Raw genomic sequence first — 14,034 nt, 5'->3', positions numbered from 1 at the left:
GCCTGTTGTCTATCAATTCTACATTTATTCCCGCGACAAAACATCTACATTCATTGGAACCATTGTCTTATTCCTTCACATACAAGCTTTCGCCTTCGTCTTTCCTGAACCTTGATCGAGTTCACTTCAGTTTTCGACTCCCTCCCCACTTCATCTTTCCACGCTTTTCTTACACCCTAAGATAGTTCTCATTTCGCATATTGTTGCTCATGATATAAAGTTCATTTTGACGATGAAACTCTCAACTTAGCCCAAATCCGCTTGTGTGTCGATGACTCTAGAATCACGTCGTCAACTTTCAAGAGCCCACCACTTGTGCAATGGCAAGAAAATTAAGATAGCAGAACGTGATTGATACAATGCTCTGTTGTATGTACGAGCAGTAACGAAAGCAAGGGGTACACCAGCAGCCAGAAGTAAAACCTAGGGCCAAAGACGAGGAGAGCCTCCAACCTCTGGGGAAAGCTGGTCAACAAGGGTTTCAAGAAGACGAACAGAACGTACGTTCAACCATGACATCAATCGTATCTAGGTCGTAGCCAGAAAATTAGCAAAATAAGCGACTAAACCCTATGGTACGTACCGTTGTCTTCCATCTCAAGAGTGTTCGGCGTGTCGTCCTCATTTATCCTCGTTCCATCATACAAAAATCTAGAGAAGACAAACGGCGAGCAAGTCAGCAAACGCTTCAACAGAAGGGGTGCTAAAATTTCGCAAATTCGACCAACGACAAATATGGTTCTTCACGAAAACGAGTGCAGAAACTCACCGAATGCTGCCAACGTCCTTGCCCACTTTATTCGCGTACGCTCCTTGGAGCTTGCTGAGTTTCGTGCTTCGTTTGATCTTGAAGAACACCTCGTCCCCAGTAGAGCTAACAACCTAGAGTGAAACCGCGAAAATGCCACTTGTCAGTCAAGTCTCATCTCAAAAGACGAACAGTTGCCGGCGGGCACTTGGAAATGAAGCTGTGAATCACATACTTTGATGTTTATGGTGTCATTGTTCTGCTCAGTTTTGAGCTGCTCCTCCTCTTGAGATGGCGCTTGTTGATCTTCTTCAGACATTATGGTTTTAGTGTTGGTTGTAGCTCGAATCTGGCGTGTGGTGTGCGAGAATCAAAGAATCTGTGTCTCCAAATTGTCGCAGGTAGGCCTCCGCGTCGCTGGCTGTCGTTGCCCGGGGAGACGATGTGGTTTAACAGTAAAGAGGAAGACAAAATGACGGTGGATTCACCACAGTTAATTTCATTATGTAAGCATTTCTCCCCCTCAAAAAAATGTCAGCTCAAACAATGCTCAGAAGAACGAAAATATTGTTGGTAGATACTGGGGCGTAAACTACCAAAGCGAAATAATGTAATAAGTAGTGAAGGCCTGTAAGATAAGGATACTAAAAGGGCTGGTTTTGATCGTAAGATAGAAGTGAGCAATGTTTAGGTTTTGAACAGGTTTCGCAAAGGATTCTATAACTGAAGATGAGTGAAACACGAAAAGGAAAGAAAAAGAGGGCATACATCTGCAGCTTCAAGTCCTTTTCGACGTCTTTCTGGCCGCACGAGCAAGCAGTAACTTCGCATTTTTGTACTCGTCGTTTTCGTCGTCCGAATCTGCCCACATGTCTTTATGAATGTCAATCGGTGGCTTAGGCTCGCTTTGGGACTGTGAAGGTTGTACGGGCAGCTGGCTGGTGCTGGCCTGGTTCCCTTCCGGCTTCCACGGTGCATGCTTCTGATCCTCATCCTCGTCATCGTCATAGTCGATCGCGGGTGGGGTGGGCGAGAACGTCGGTTGAAGCGATACGCGCACACTCTTCCTCCTACGTGGAGGAGCACCAGCCTGTCCAGGCGTCGATTCCGATTCAGTCGTTGGCTGTGGAGGTTGCTGCTGGGCGGCGCCCGAAGCGGACGAGGACACTTCTGAAGAACCAACCTGAGGGTTCGTGCTACCATTTGGCGTCGACTGGGGTTGAGTTACCTCGCGCGCATCGGGAACAAAGACCTCATGTCCAGTCTCATACGACGAGATCGATACGCCATCGCTCTCCTCTTCCTTCCTCTTCTGGTGCCCTTGACCTCTCCCATAGCCACTCGCCTGCGTATAGCTCAATGAAGGGGCCAACGTCTCTGTTCCTTGAGCAGCAGGAGACGATGCTGATGCGGAAGGGGGGATTGGAACAGAGGAGGCAGCCGGAGGAGGCATGGTCTGAGGTTTTTGTACGGAAATAGCGATTGGAGGATCTCGAGGAGCGTGAGGTGAAGGATCCCTGCTTGGACTCTTCAAAGCACTTCTGAGAGGGGATTTTGTGGGCCGGTTTGCAACGTTAGTGTCTGTGCGTCTGGTAGGTGCAGCAGAAGCGGCTTTTGGACGTTCCCTTGACAGTTGTTCCGGATTTGACATCGATAACGAGCCTGGTTTGGTGACCGTCACAGGAGGGGGTGCACGAGGGACCTCTGGCATTCCTTCACCTCTCGCGCGAGCACCAGATCCTGCACCGACACCAGCTTTTGCGTTAGGGGTAAGCTCTGCCAACAACGCCTCCCTTCCCATCCTGGGAGGTGCTCTGACCACCTCAACCTGCATTGTCCCTATAGGTCGCTCCATACCCCCTGTATACTTCAGCGCCCTCACACTCTCCTCCCCAGTGTCCCAAGACTGTCGGTTGCCTCTTGCCACACCCTCCACAATGCTCATCAAACTCTGTGAAGTCGAAGTGGTCCCAGCTGGTGGGAAGTGCGTGTGTGATTGCATATGGGATAGACCACGAGGCGGAGCACTGGGCTTCTTCTCTGCTTTAGGAGTTTTCTTGACAACAGGACTCGTCTTCTCTTTTTCAATGGGCACAAAAGTAGGAGCAGTTGCAGGTCCAAGATCCATGCTCAACGATCGCTTGTGTTTTGGTTTCTGGCCCTCTGGAGGCGTCGAGCCTTCTTTTGGCACGCCACCAACTGAGGCCCTTCTCCCTACACCCATGCCTTGGCCAAGTGTGGCCTGTGCTTTTCCCTTTTCCACGCCAATAGGCGCGCTAGACGCACTGAGCACAGATGATTGCCTCGAAAGCCCACCTCTAGGGCCTCCCCAGCCACCAGAGCTGAGCGTACCACTGGGATGCTCACCTCCTGCAGGAAGGACGTGCACAGTTGTCGACGAGCTGTGGGCCCGGACGGATGTAGGCCGTGAAGGTGGAGCACTAGTTGTGGGAGGTGCAGTGCTGGTGGCAGCATGGTGTGGAGATGGTGTACTACTTAGAGGCTGATGAGAAGGAGCCGCGCTCACCGCAGGACGAGGAAGAGCACTTGTGGAGGGATGAGAGGTAGTAGCGGCATGAAGAGCAGGAGCACTGGTCGCAGGATGAGACGGAGTGACAATCGGTGGAGGACGATGTTGTGCGCTAACAGTTACTGCATGATGAGGTGCAGGTCTCGCAGGATGATGGGAAGGCGCAGCAGCGCTCGTACCAGGGTGATGGGACGCAGCGCTTGTCCCAGGATGACTAGACATAGAAGCCAGAGGATAAGAATGTGCAGGGTGAGATAGTCCGGCAGCAGCAACATTTAGTGGGGGATGAGGAGGCCCAGCACTCACACGGGAGTGAGGACCAGAATGGGAGATCCTTGGACCAGAAGAAGCATGAGAGGAAGGCCCAGAACTTCCAGCAGCTGCAGGATGGGCATTACCCGCTGCAGGATGTGTATTACCAGCTGCAGGATGTGCTGTACCAGCTGGAGGATTTGAAAGCCCAGACCCTGCAGAAATATGAGACGAACTCCTAATATGATGGGACGAAGAATTCCCACCCGTTGGATTGGAAGACTCGGCATGTGCTGCAGGATGAGTCGAAGACCCACCACCACCACCTGCAGCCGTAGTCGCCACACTTGGTTTCGTCGTTTTCTTAATGGTAGACCTCCTCCTCACAAGTCCAGCATCTCCACCCTCATGCTCATCCCCTTTCACCACGCCCTTCTCCTTCGGTTTTGGCAGCGCCGGCGTAGCTACAGGCACAGCAGGAAGAGGCTGCAAAGCACCACCACCCACTGGAGCCACACCATTACCATTGCCAGGGGGTGTGCTCGAACTCCTCCGTCCATTCTTCACCTTCTTGCTCCCGACCAAAGCAGCCTCAGATCTTCCCTTTGCATGACCATCACCACCTTCAGTAACAGTCCTCGACTTTTTCAACTTCCTCCCTCCCTGCCTCCCCGTACCGGAAGAAACCGCATCACTCTCCCTCTGCGTCCCAATCGTAGTCTCAGTAGCCGTCGACCCCCTCCTCTTCACCACCCTCTTTGGCTGCTGCTGCTGTGGCAGCAACTCTTGCTCCTGGAATTGCGTGGGGACAAGAGGAGTAGGGCCACCAGCTGCTCCAAACCCAGATTCACCAACACCTGGGTCCCCTCTATACCTCGCCTCCAACGATTGCCCCACCTCTCTCAGATCAACAGGCTCAAGATGAGACCTCGGCATCTGCCCTTGATAAATCGTAGCCCTCTGTCCTCCAACCTCATCATCACTAGAATCGACCAACCACGTCTCATCACGACCCAATCCCGGCTTGACATTCTTATCCGTTCGTGTTCGTGTTTCCACTTTAGCCGGTGATGAATCTTTGACTGATTCAGCTCTACGCGAACCAAAAAAGCCACTTAGAACGGAGGGTTTGCTTGGGCTAGTTTTGGTGTTTGATTTATGGAGCGTATTGGTCGTCCTCTCTGTATCCACCCTCCTTGGCTTCGATCGTCCAGCTAAATTCGGATTGTCGTGAGCCACCAGACGGGACGGTGCAGGGAAATGACCATCGTCACTGGACGCAACACTTTCCACGTCTTCGCCCTCTGGTGCACGCTGACGAGGTTGGAGCACCTGCGCCTGGGGTCGAGGTTGAGTAGGTGCAGCTGTCTGTGGCTGAGGTTGGCTAGATGCAACTGTCTGTGGCTGAGGCTGGCTCGATACAGCTGTTTGTGATTGAGCTTGAGTACGTGCAGATAACTGAGGCGCAGACGACTGCGGCTGAGATTGACCTAGAGCAGACTGGGGCTGACTAGACGCAAATTCCTGGGGCTGAGCAGGCGTCTGTTCCTGTTGTGGTTGTTCCTGCGCCTGAGACCGTTGTGCAGGAGGATGCCCATTCCCGACAGGAGGTTTAACACTAAACAACAACCTCAAACTCCCCATAAACTTGCTCTTTGAAGGCGATGAAGGAGCCGAAGACTTCACAGACGCCGGTGTACTTTCGTTTGCTTGTTGTTCCTGAGCTGCAGGTTCATTTACTGAAACTGGAACTGGAACCCCATTGGTTTCGTGGGAGGGCTCAGTCGTCTGAGGCCCAACAGCAACACTCTCGCTTCTCGGATGTGTTTGGCTCCCAGCATCCGAAGCCGCTCTCCCCCGTTTCTGGCCATTCCTAAAACCAGAGAAACGTCTCCCAAACACGCCTCCAGCAGCTACTTTATTCGGAGAAGTGCGTGCCTCGTCTACACTGGCTCGAGGAGGAGGCTCTTGAGTTTGAATTTGGGGTGCTCCTCCAGCTTGGCCTTCACTCGCTTGACCCAGACTCGTCACAGCAAGAGGCACATTAACAGGAGGAGGAAGCGAAGAGCCAAACCTAGGATTTTCAACAACACCCAACCGTCCCTCCCTAATCATCTCATCCACATCTTCCTCCTTCTCTCCTCCATCCACAGAACTCCCTCCCTCCGTCCCAGATTCGCTCTCGCTTCGAAGCTCTTCTTCTGTGATTCGTCGGGAGAGGACGTGTGTGGTGGGTGTTGTGTATGAACTGGGAGGGACTGTGGATGTTGAGGCGATGGCGTAATTTGAAGATGAGGGGTAATCAGTAGAAGTAGACGTGGATGCATAATTTGAGGTGTCCAATGATGGAGGAGCAGCAGCGTACAACGTCGGACCACCCGTGAATAATGTAGATTTATGGGGTTGAGTAGAAGAGGAAGGTTCGAATGCAGCAGCAGCTTCGGCAGAAATAGGCGCAGGCGCAGTAGCAGTGTACAATGCCGGTCCACCAGTGAACAAAGAGGCACCTCGTTTAGTTGGAGATACTCTTCCAGCTGGTGGTGATGGGCTCCTTCGAGATCCAGAAGTTGGACGTTCGTTCCTCAAAGGTTGGGAAGCGGCAGCATTCGCAGCCACGTTCTCCCAAACAGTATTATGTGCCCCCTCCGCACTCGCGAACAACGTCGGACCACCCGTAAAAATCGACGAAGTCGACTTTTCCTGAGTAATCACCGGAGCGGAACTCGGCCCGGGAACACTGACATCAACCCACGACTGGGACAGGGGCCTTACACGAGGAGCAGGAGAAGTCTGCCTATCAACTGACGTTGACCGCCGATGTATCTGAACTTCTTGTTGGGTAGGTTGGCCCTGCAGGAAGAGCTGTGTCTCGCTCCTAGACATTCGGTGGTTACTCTCGACAAAGGACTGTCTCTGGGATGTAGAGACTTGGAATGGCCTCTGGGGCGGTTGTTCCTCCATGGGTGTCGGTGTCTGAGGCAGCGGGAGCTCGCTAAATGACTGAAGGGGAGTCACGAATCTCCATTCGCTAGATCCCGACATCCATGAGTCGCGTTGAGATAATGGGGATAGCATTCTATATATTCATTAGACTTGATTAGAAGCATGGAAGGAAGGATACCCACCGAGGGGTGGACGACGCTGATGAATCTCGCTTATGTCCCCTGGAATAATCCATAACAGGCATAGGCATAACCAATTCGCTGTCTATGGCATGGGCTGCAGGAATTTGGATCCTATGTGTGTCCGTAGACTGGGAGTAGTGCGAGAGACTCGTAGTAGAGCCCTCCTCAGCGTGCATACCGTTCGGAAGATGGATCTGCGACGCGGACCGGGAGGGCCCCAGGGAAGAGTGATCATCTTGGTGCGGAGGAAGCGGCTTGTTGTGGTCGTGATGCGGGAAGGACTCGTGTAAGAGTCGTGGTCGATGGGCGCCTGTACAGTAAGTATTATCAGTACGGGGGATGAATGGAGGAAACAGGCAATGGAAGGGACATCTCGTCATCGGGCTGATGTATGAGCGGGTATGACGGAATAGAACACACCATGAACGTCTTCCGTCAATTCGGGAGACTCTAGAACGCCAATGGCCTCTTTCCCCAGCTCAGTCCATGCCCAGCCACACTGGACCAAGGCCTGACACCGAACATTCAGACCGTCACGCACGGCGACGGTCCTGCGCACTGCGAGCTCGTTCTCCTTGGTTGCCAAATGCGTTTCGCATGCCTGCAATTCTGATTGGGCAGCAGCTATTTTGGTAGATGTCGCGATGGTGCGAGTGCGCTGTGGCGATGGGGATGGGGTGTCTACCGAGCCTAGGGAGGAAGATGAGGCGAACCGCTGGCCGGTTAGACCTATAGATTTTTGTGATTTCGAAACCTTTATAAGACGGGTGACGCTGTGATAGAGTAAGTTATGAAGACGGTAAAAGAGAATAGCGAACGCACAGAATTTCTCTATCGCGCACAATATTACCAACCTCGTCTTCTAAAGCCTGCAGGGCGCGCATAGCCTCCCTCCACTGATCGACTGCAGCTGCATAAGCAGCGAGGGCACTGTCAGTGGCAGAGAGGATGCCTGCGACCTTGAGGATGGTCTGAGACGTCGGTGGCGGAGACGCAGCAGCATAGGCAGTGAATGAAGCCAGAGATGCCTGGGACGATGCTAACAGTGCCTGTAACTGTTTTGCATACTCTTTTTCGTGGGAGAGGACGTTTGTCAAAAGACGCGAGTCTGCAGGACGGTGGACCATTCAAGCCGGCAATAAAAGGCGTTTCGACGGTACAAAATCGTGGCTCACCGTCAAGAACGCGCCTCAAACATTTAAGACAACCACACATAACGTAAGCAAACGTCACTCGCCGTCATTTGTTGATCACCGAGTCTCAGCCAAGGCAAACGTTAAAGCTAGTCCATAAAATCCATTATTCTATCTACTAAATCAAAAGGTCGCTACCTATGGACAGGAATGCGGACTCTAGGGCGAGATCTTGTTGAGTCTGCCATCCAGTCATTGATGGACGTCGTTTCGCCCCGTATGTCCAAAATCACTCGGCATGTCAAGATCGAGTACATGACGCGCTCAAATCTTTGGAAAGTCTTAGCAGTCGGCTTGGATTCTTAGAGAGAAACTTACGTCGAAAGCAGATTGTGGTAGCCGTACTAGAATGAATTCAATAAATATATTTGGACAGAAGAATGTAGCTACATACTGGATATATCAGCACAACGTTGATGGCGGACATAGCTGAAGGCGCATGTCAATAGTTGGCCTCAGCACGCTAATTTGAACGCGTACCAAAGAGGTAGAGGTAGTAAAAGGTTCCTAAAGGTTATATGTCAATACCTAGATGGAGAGATAGAGATCAATTCGTACCGTTAAGAAACACAGCATTCGCCAGTCTGCGATGTCCAAGACGAGTAGTTTTAACTGCATCAAACATCAAAAAACTACCCCGCCAAAAAGCAATTCACGCACGCGTAGGCAACCCTCGTATCGCCATCAAAATCAACATAACTCCATCGCCTCCTCAGCATCGCCAGTTCACAAGGACCGAAATCCCACTCACCGGCATCATAACTCATTAAAAAAACCCACGCAGCAAACAAAACAGGGCTTGCCCCGGTATTAAAGCACCCCGCCGACTGGGCACCAGCATCGCGTGGAGGCGGGATGACTTAACACACAAAAAAGTACACATCAGCGACCAAAGCCGATCGGGGAGGATAAAGACTTACAACCGACTGTAGGAAGGAAGAGCCTCAACGACGTGAGCACACCCGCCATACACACAACGTAAAGGATCGGAAGGGCGATAGTGAGTCTCTTATCCTTGCCCCATACCGCCCATGTTCTTATCGTCAATAGGACTTGAGTCGGATTGTCAGTCTGACGGAGTAAAGGACGCAAGGCTGTCACTCACGCTCAGTAACCCCAATCCCCAACGCGAACAAAGCTAAGCGTTCCAGCATCCATCAATGCACGCATACAGGGACAACAAACAAAATGGAATACTCACTCCCACTAAGCTTGAACACCGTCAGCCATTTTTCATGAGACGATCCGTCCAACAATATATCTGTCCACAATTAAAGAAAAGCAAGGTAGAGGGACGAAGTGGGCGTCTTACAGTATAAAACCACTCCTGCATCTATAAACGGCATGTACCTCGATAAGAGAAATAGGATCTTGATAGTGTTCCATGGAGCTGACCAGATCAACTCGACGTCTCTGTCGAATGACAAGAGGGTTTCGTATACCTTGTCCAAACAAGTAAATGGAAGTAAGAGAAAACGAACGAAGAGAACGTACCAAAAGACAAACGGCCGCCGCTGTTTATTTTTTATTGTCAACCACAACCGACCATTGAAATCAAGAGGAAAAACACAAACCAGTCGTCCGCTGCAGGAAAGCAATAAGTATCCCGTAAGTTGAATAAGAATCAAAGAAAAAAAGAACATACATCAGTAAGATGGCAAAATAGATTCCGGGTTTTACTGGTTTTGGAAGTTGCCGGGGTGTCCGGAAACCTGAAAAGGATTAATAAAGGAATAGTCTAAGGGTCTCGCCGGTCAGGGACTAGTGAACGTGTGCATCTTACGCTATTTGGGCGGCGGGTTTCCAACAAAGGACACATAGGTTGCCAAGTTTCAATATTTTTCAATGTTTCGAGGTTTTTAGTGGTTTTCGGAGGTTGCCAGGGTTGAGAAACCCGTGGAAACTGATTTGCTCAATTACAGTCATCCACCTGCTAATGATACACCCAAAATGAGAAATTAGCTTCAACAGATTTGAGCACAACCTTTCTCTACAAAAACTACATGATAATCTCAGATAAATGCCCTTCTATGACCATACCAACTTTCAGAATGTTTGACCCACATTTCACAGAGAAAAACTAAGATTATGGGTGTATCATTGAGTGGTGTGACTGTATTTGGCTATTTCCGAAAAACAGTCCATTTTGTATGCTCCACAGCTTTGCCAATTCTGCCTCAATTGCATCCAAATTATGTACAGTGGTAGATATGAGTTTGTACTACTTGTTACAACTTGTTTCGTAAAAATTGGTCTAGTATTGAGCGAGATATATGCTAGTCAAAAGTGTATCAAATGGGGGTGGTGTATCATTAAGGGGTGGATGACTGTACTGATGTACATGACTAATACTCGAATGCTCCAGCAAGGTAATCACTTGTTCCAGAGTGAACGCCATGGAGCTGGAACGTGGATCCTTCCTCCAGGGATCATTTCATCCGATCCAGTGCCAACCTGGCCTGTTATAGCACCCGGCAGAGATAAAATCTTGTGTTAATTAAAAAACGCGATACACAAGATACTCACCATGACGCCCATAAGGGCCTCGGCTATTGAGAATCATGATATAATCACTGTGTTGTTATGAACGCTAGCATTCGAAGCTCATGATGAGATTTCAACATACGGTGCCGTCATAGATCGACGATTGGCTCGACGCCGTTGAAAAAACGCCGCGTGATGAAAAAAAAAGCCGACATGAAGATGTAGCAACGCAACACGGAGGTGGTAAGCGATCCACAAAACACGTCGACGTTGATAAGAGTCCAACGTTCAGATTCCAAACAATTGAAATTGACTTCTGAGGCGGCCTTGTCCTGGTACGTGTTTCAAAACCGGCGGCCTGCGGGTTGTTTCCACATGGATACGTCCATCCGAGTCTTCTTCAATTTGACTTGATCATCATCATGTGGGTCGCAGGCGGCCGTCCCAGGGATGAGGGAAGATCGGCGACAGAATAGGATTTTGTTGTGATATGACGTCTTTAGTCGTTTTAACACAGAGGTTACAATGCAGAACGGAAGACGTAAGTCGATTTAAATCTGCCAATTTAACAGGATTCCTTAAAGCTGTTAAATATGAGTATCTCAGAAATCTCTCAGCGTGCAGGGACGACACTCAGATCTGGCGGGCGCTCAGGCTTTGCGTGATTGTTGCTCGGGAGACATCATGGAGCCATCACCAAGCCATCAGGTTAGCCGCCCCTGATACCCACAGAAGCGGCACCACTGACTTCCATTCCATCTAAGTAAGTACCCCTGCACCTCTCAGATCTCACCCTTGAGCAACAGCATATCACACCCTTCAGAATATTGTCTCAATGGTGAGTTTGGACTTCGGCTAAGAAAAACCAACAGATCTCCTTTTTCAAGCTACAACAAACCAAACGGACACACGAGAAGACAAACAAGGCAACGATAATGCACACACGAAGAGTTGACTTTAATCTAACACGTCAACGCTGTTGGAAGGATGCGGGGATGCGGGGAATGGGTGGATACACTATGGAGGGGTTGGGTTATGGCTCGTGAGCCACTGGAGAAAGTGACCCAGAGTGAGTAAGTCTGTCGGCTTGGACATCATGCACGACACTGACGATGTAGTTGTTTCCAAGTCCATGTTTTTCGCCCTTCCCACTCGTCAGATCACCTTTGGACGCACAAACCCAGCAACAACAACCTTACCAGCTTCAGCAGCAGCAACCGTTGGAGGTAACCCTTACCTTTCACAACCAACCTCAAATGGACTGACTTCGTCTCTGTCCAGTTCATTCCCTCAACCACAAAAACATGACAGGCTATTGCCGCCACCTGCCACTTCCAATGCCATTGCAGGACCTTCGTTCCCTTCAATATCCATTCCATTCGTGCACCCCAACAGCCACTGCCGTAGAAGGCATCGTACCCGATATTGTCACGATGGTGGATACAGACTCCCACCTTGATCTGAAGGCCATCGCACTCCATCCTCGTAACGCCAAATACAATCCACAGGTTCGCATTGACCATTCTGTAACACGCAAGATGTCGAACTGTTTGAGTTTTTAGGCCGACATCGACAATCCACATCGCGTAAATCTGCCCGCTTGGTTTCAACGCGAAGCTCTCCGAGTTCAAGCTCATTGCAATGATACATACATATTCTACATTACACTACAGTATATTTACATTGATTCACAATACACACTGTTTCGAGAACAGCTCATTCGATGTACACAGCTTGTTGTTCTCGAAATAAGAGAGAAACACTCAAGAAACACTCAACCTTGGGCAATGATCAAGTAGTATAAAAAGCATGAGATCCTCGCTTAGATCTGAGGGTGCTAAGCCCGTCGATTTGTATCTTGTCAAGGGTTGTACTTGATGGCTAAGTTGTCCATAACAACACTCCTCTCGGCTCCTAAAATTCTTGTTTGGCTCCTTAAATTCTTGTTTGGCTCCTTAAATTCTCTTAAATCCAGCTTAAATTTAAGCTACCTTTGACTTATTTCTTACTTATGTCTGGTTATTTCTTAAATGCAGAACAGGACACCATCTGTTGACAAATGGTTCAGTGTTGGGCAGAGCTAAAAAAAATCATCATACCCATTGAAACACTCAACAGAATCTCAATGATGAATATTTTTTTCTTTCTTTGAAAGATACTATGTGCAATGACACTTGGGTATGGTCGACGCGACCGTGAATTGACGCGTCGTGCGGAGTTTGAATTCTTTGTTGATGCAAACACCAAGTCGTCTCTCATACCATGGCAGAGATACTGAGACATCTGCCCCAACACTGCTATTCTGTCGTCTCTGCCCACCATGGGGATCCGCAATGTTTGGAAGGTATGGAGTTCTGCCTCAGATGATCTTTATCTTACTTCTGCAGAAATTGGACTCTGTGCGACGCTTGGTGTCGCTACTTGAATTGGCTGTTCGCGAAGGCTTTTTAAGAAATGCACGAAATACTAGGTCCTTGGTTGTAGGAATTGATGCAAGGTAGGATGGATTGCTCATCTTGCACATAGTGCTGATGAGCAAGACAGTGTATGGATTGTTGAATGCCAGGCCGTGTTCTATGTGCAGGGCCTCCACACTCAAGCTGGTGAAAATCCAGAGCTTCGCACACTTTTCTTCCACTTGGCCCATCTTCTTCGTTATCCAATCACCGTCATATTTGTTTTTGATGGTCCCGAGAGGCCTGATTATAAGCGCCGTACGGTGGTCAAGAAAAAGGAGCATTGGGTCATCAAACACTTCTCTGAGATCATTCAAGACTTTCGCTACAAATTTCACCAAGTAAGCCCTTCCCCCTGATCTTGTCAATTGGTTATGACACTGATTTCGGCTCGCAGGCCCCAGGTGAGGCAGAAGCGGAACTAGCCGCTTTCGAAAGACATGGCATCATCGACTTTGCCATCACATCGGATAGCGATTATTTTCTTTTTGGTGGAACAAGGCTTATTCGAAGGTTGGTGTTGAGAGAATATGTCAGGTGTGTAGCTCGTTACTAACGGATTTGCACCTAGTCTCCACATGAAGAAGCAGGGCAATGACGATGCCGAGATCTACACAACAAAAGATTCCGCGAAAACGGAGGGTCAAAACCATTTAAGCCGGGCTGGTTTCTTGTTGATTGCTGTATTGAATGGTGCGGATTATGATACTGTGAGTTCCATTCTTTCGTTTGTAAAACCTCACTCCTGATCACTCGTGAACAAGGCTGGCCTGCCAGGATGTGGCATCGTCACTGCAACCAAGCTAGCATCCACGGCTTTAGCCACAGATTTGCTCGCAGCTGCGGAAGCCATGACTGAAACACAGCTTGAGGTTTACCTTAAAAAATGGCGACATCAGCTACAGAAGGTCTTGGCCACCAATCCCCGTCATAACCTTCCGAGTCACTGCACCACATTGGTGACAAAGGTCCCTGAGAACTTTCCTGATCCCCACATTGTTTACCTTTATGCTAATCCTGTCACATCCTGGTCTCGCAGAGGGATCGGCCCTAACCTTGGTGACCTTTCGCCTCAGTTCCCTGATACAGAAAAGCTCGCCTTTCATCGCGAGCGTCTGTTTGGATGGGGAACAGCCATCATTGACAAGTTTTACAGCCATGTCTGGCCCGGCTACTGCATCCGCACCTTTTCGCAGGTACGTAGCAGTAGCTATGAGTATAAAATGTTTCTGACCTCATCTCAATA

At 49.5% G+C, this 14,034-nt stretch overlaps 4 protein-coding genes across 4 annotated transcripts in view; 2 read left to right on the top strand and 2 right to left on the bottom strand.

The window, feature by feature from the left end:
• Window positions 1-317: 317 nt before the first annotated feature.
• On the bottom strand, window positions 318-1,188 carry LACBIDRAFT_185377 (uncharacterized protein). The gene is made up of 5 exons (XM_001883255.1): window positions 984-1,188; window positions 770-882; window positions 584-651; window positions 505-528; window positions 318-455 (listed from the first exon to the last, which is right to left on the bottom strand). Exons 1-5 carry the CDS (start codon window positions 1,065-1,067, stop codon window positions 424-426), a joined length of 321 nt encoding a protein of 106 aa, XP_001883290.1. The 5' UTR covers window positions 1,068-1,188; the 3' UTR covers window positions 318-423.
• Window positions 1,189-1,287: 99 nt separating this feature from the next.
• On the bottom strand, window positions 1,288-9,914 carry LACBIDRAFT_329213 (uncharacterized protein; the record flags this gene model as incomplete). Its single annotated transcript, XM_001883254.1, has 18 exons — window positions 1,288-1,340; window positions 1,559-6,606; window positions 6,656-6,965; window positions 7,076-7,428; window positions 7,478-7,763; window positions 7,831-7,844; window positions 8,167-8,192; window positions 8,243-8,277; window positions 8,329-8,355; window positions 8,407-8,460; window positions 8,600-8,707; window positions 8,769-8,942; window positions 9,050-9,109; window positions 9,161-9,290; window positions 9,343-9,362; window positions 9,423-9,432; window positions 9,494-9,560; window positions 9,889-9,914. 18 exons carry the CDS (start codon window positions 9,912-9,914, stop codon window positions 1,288-1,290), a joined length of 6,801 nt encoding a protein of 2,266 aa, XP_001883289.1.
• A 1,405-nt stretch (window positions 9,915-11,319) lies between these two features.
• Window positions 11,320-11,894, top strand: LACBIDRAFT_302248 (uncharacterized protein; the record flags this gene model as incomplete). Its single annotated transcript, XM_001883346.1, has 3 exons — window positions 11,320-11,401; window positions 11,451-11,558; window positions 11,614-11,894. 3 exons carry the CDS (start codon window positions 11,320-11,322, stop codon window positions 11,892-11,894), a joined length of 471 nt encoding a protein of 156 aa, XP_001883381.1.
• Window positions 11,895-12,652: 758 nt separating this feature from the next.
• The window catches only part of LACBIDRAFT_329211 (uncharacterized protein), a gene marked incomplete at both ends in the record, with an annotated part of 1,957 nt that continues 575 nt past the window's right edge, over window positions 12,653-14,034 (top strand). Inside the window, 6 exons of the mRNA XM_001883345.1 lie at window positions 12,653-12,676; window positions 12,720-12,829; window positions 12,859-13,129; window positions 13,186-13,325; window positions 13,360-13,498; window positions 13,553-13,984. Coding sequence (XP_001883380.1) covers window positions 12,653-12,676; window positions 12,720-12,829; window positions 12,859-13,129; window positions 13,186-13,325; window positions 13,360-13,498; window positions 13,553-13,984 — 1,116 coding nt within the window. The remainder of the gene's footprint in view (window positions 12,677-12,719; window positions 12,830-12,858; window positions 13,130-13,185; window positions 13,326-13,359; window positions 13,499-13,552; window positions 13,985-14,034) is intronic.

The sequence above is a fragment of the Laccaria bicolor genome, genomic scaffold, assembly GCF_000143565.1.
Source record: "Laccaria bicolor S238N-H82 LACBIscaffold_20 genomic scaffold, whole genome shotgun sequence".
NCBI lineage: Eukaryota > Fungi > Basidiomycota > Agaricomycetes > Agaricales > Hydnangiaceae > Laccaria > Laccaria bicolor.
This window is presented reverse-complemented; position numbering and strand designations above follow the sequence as displayed.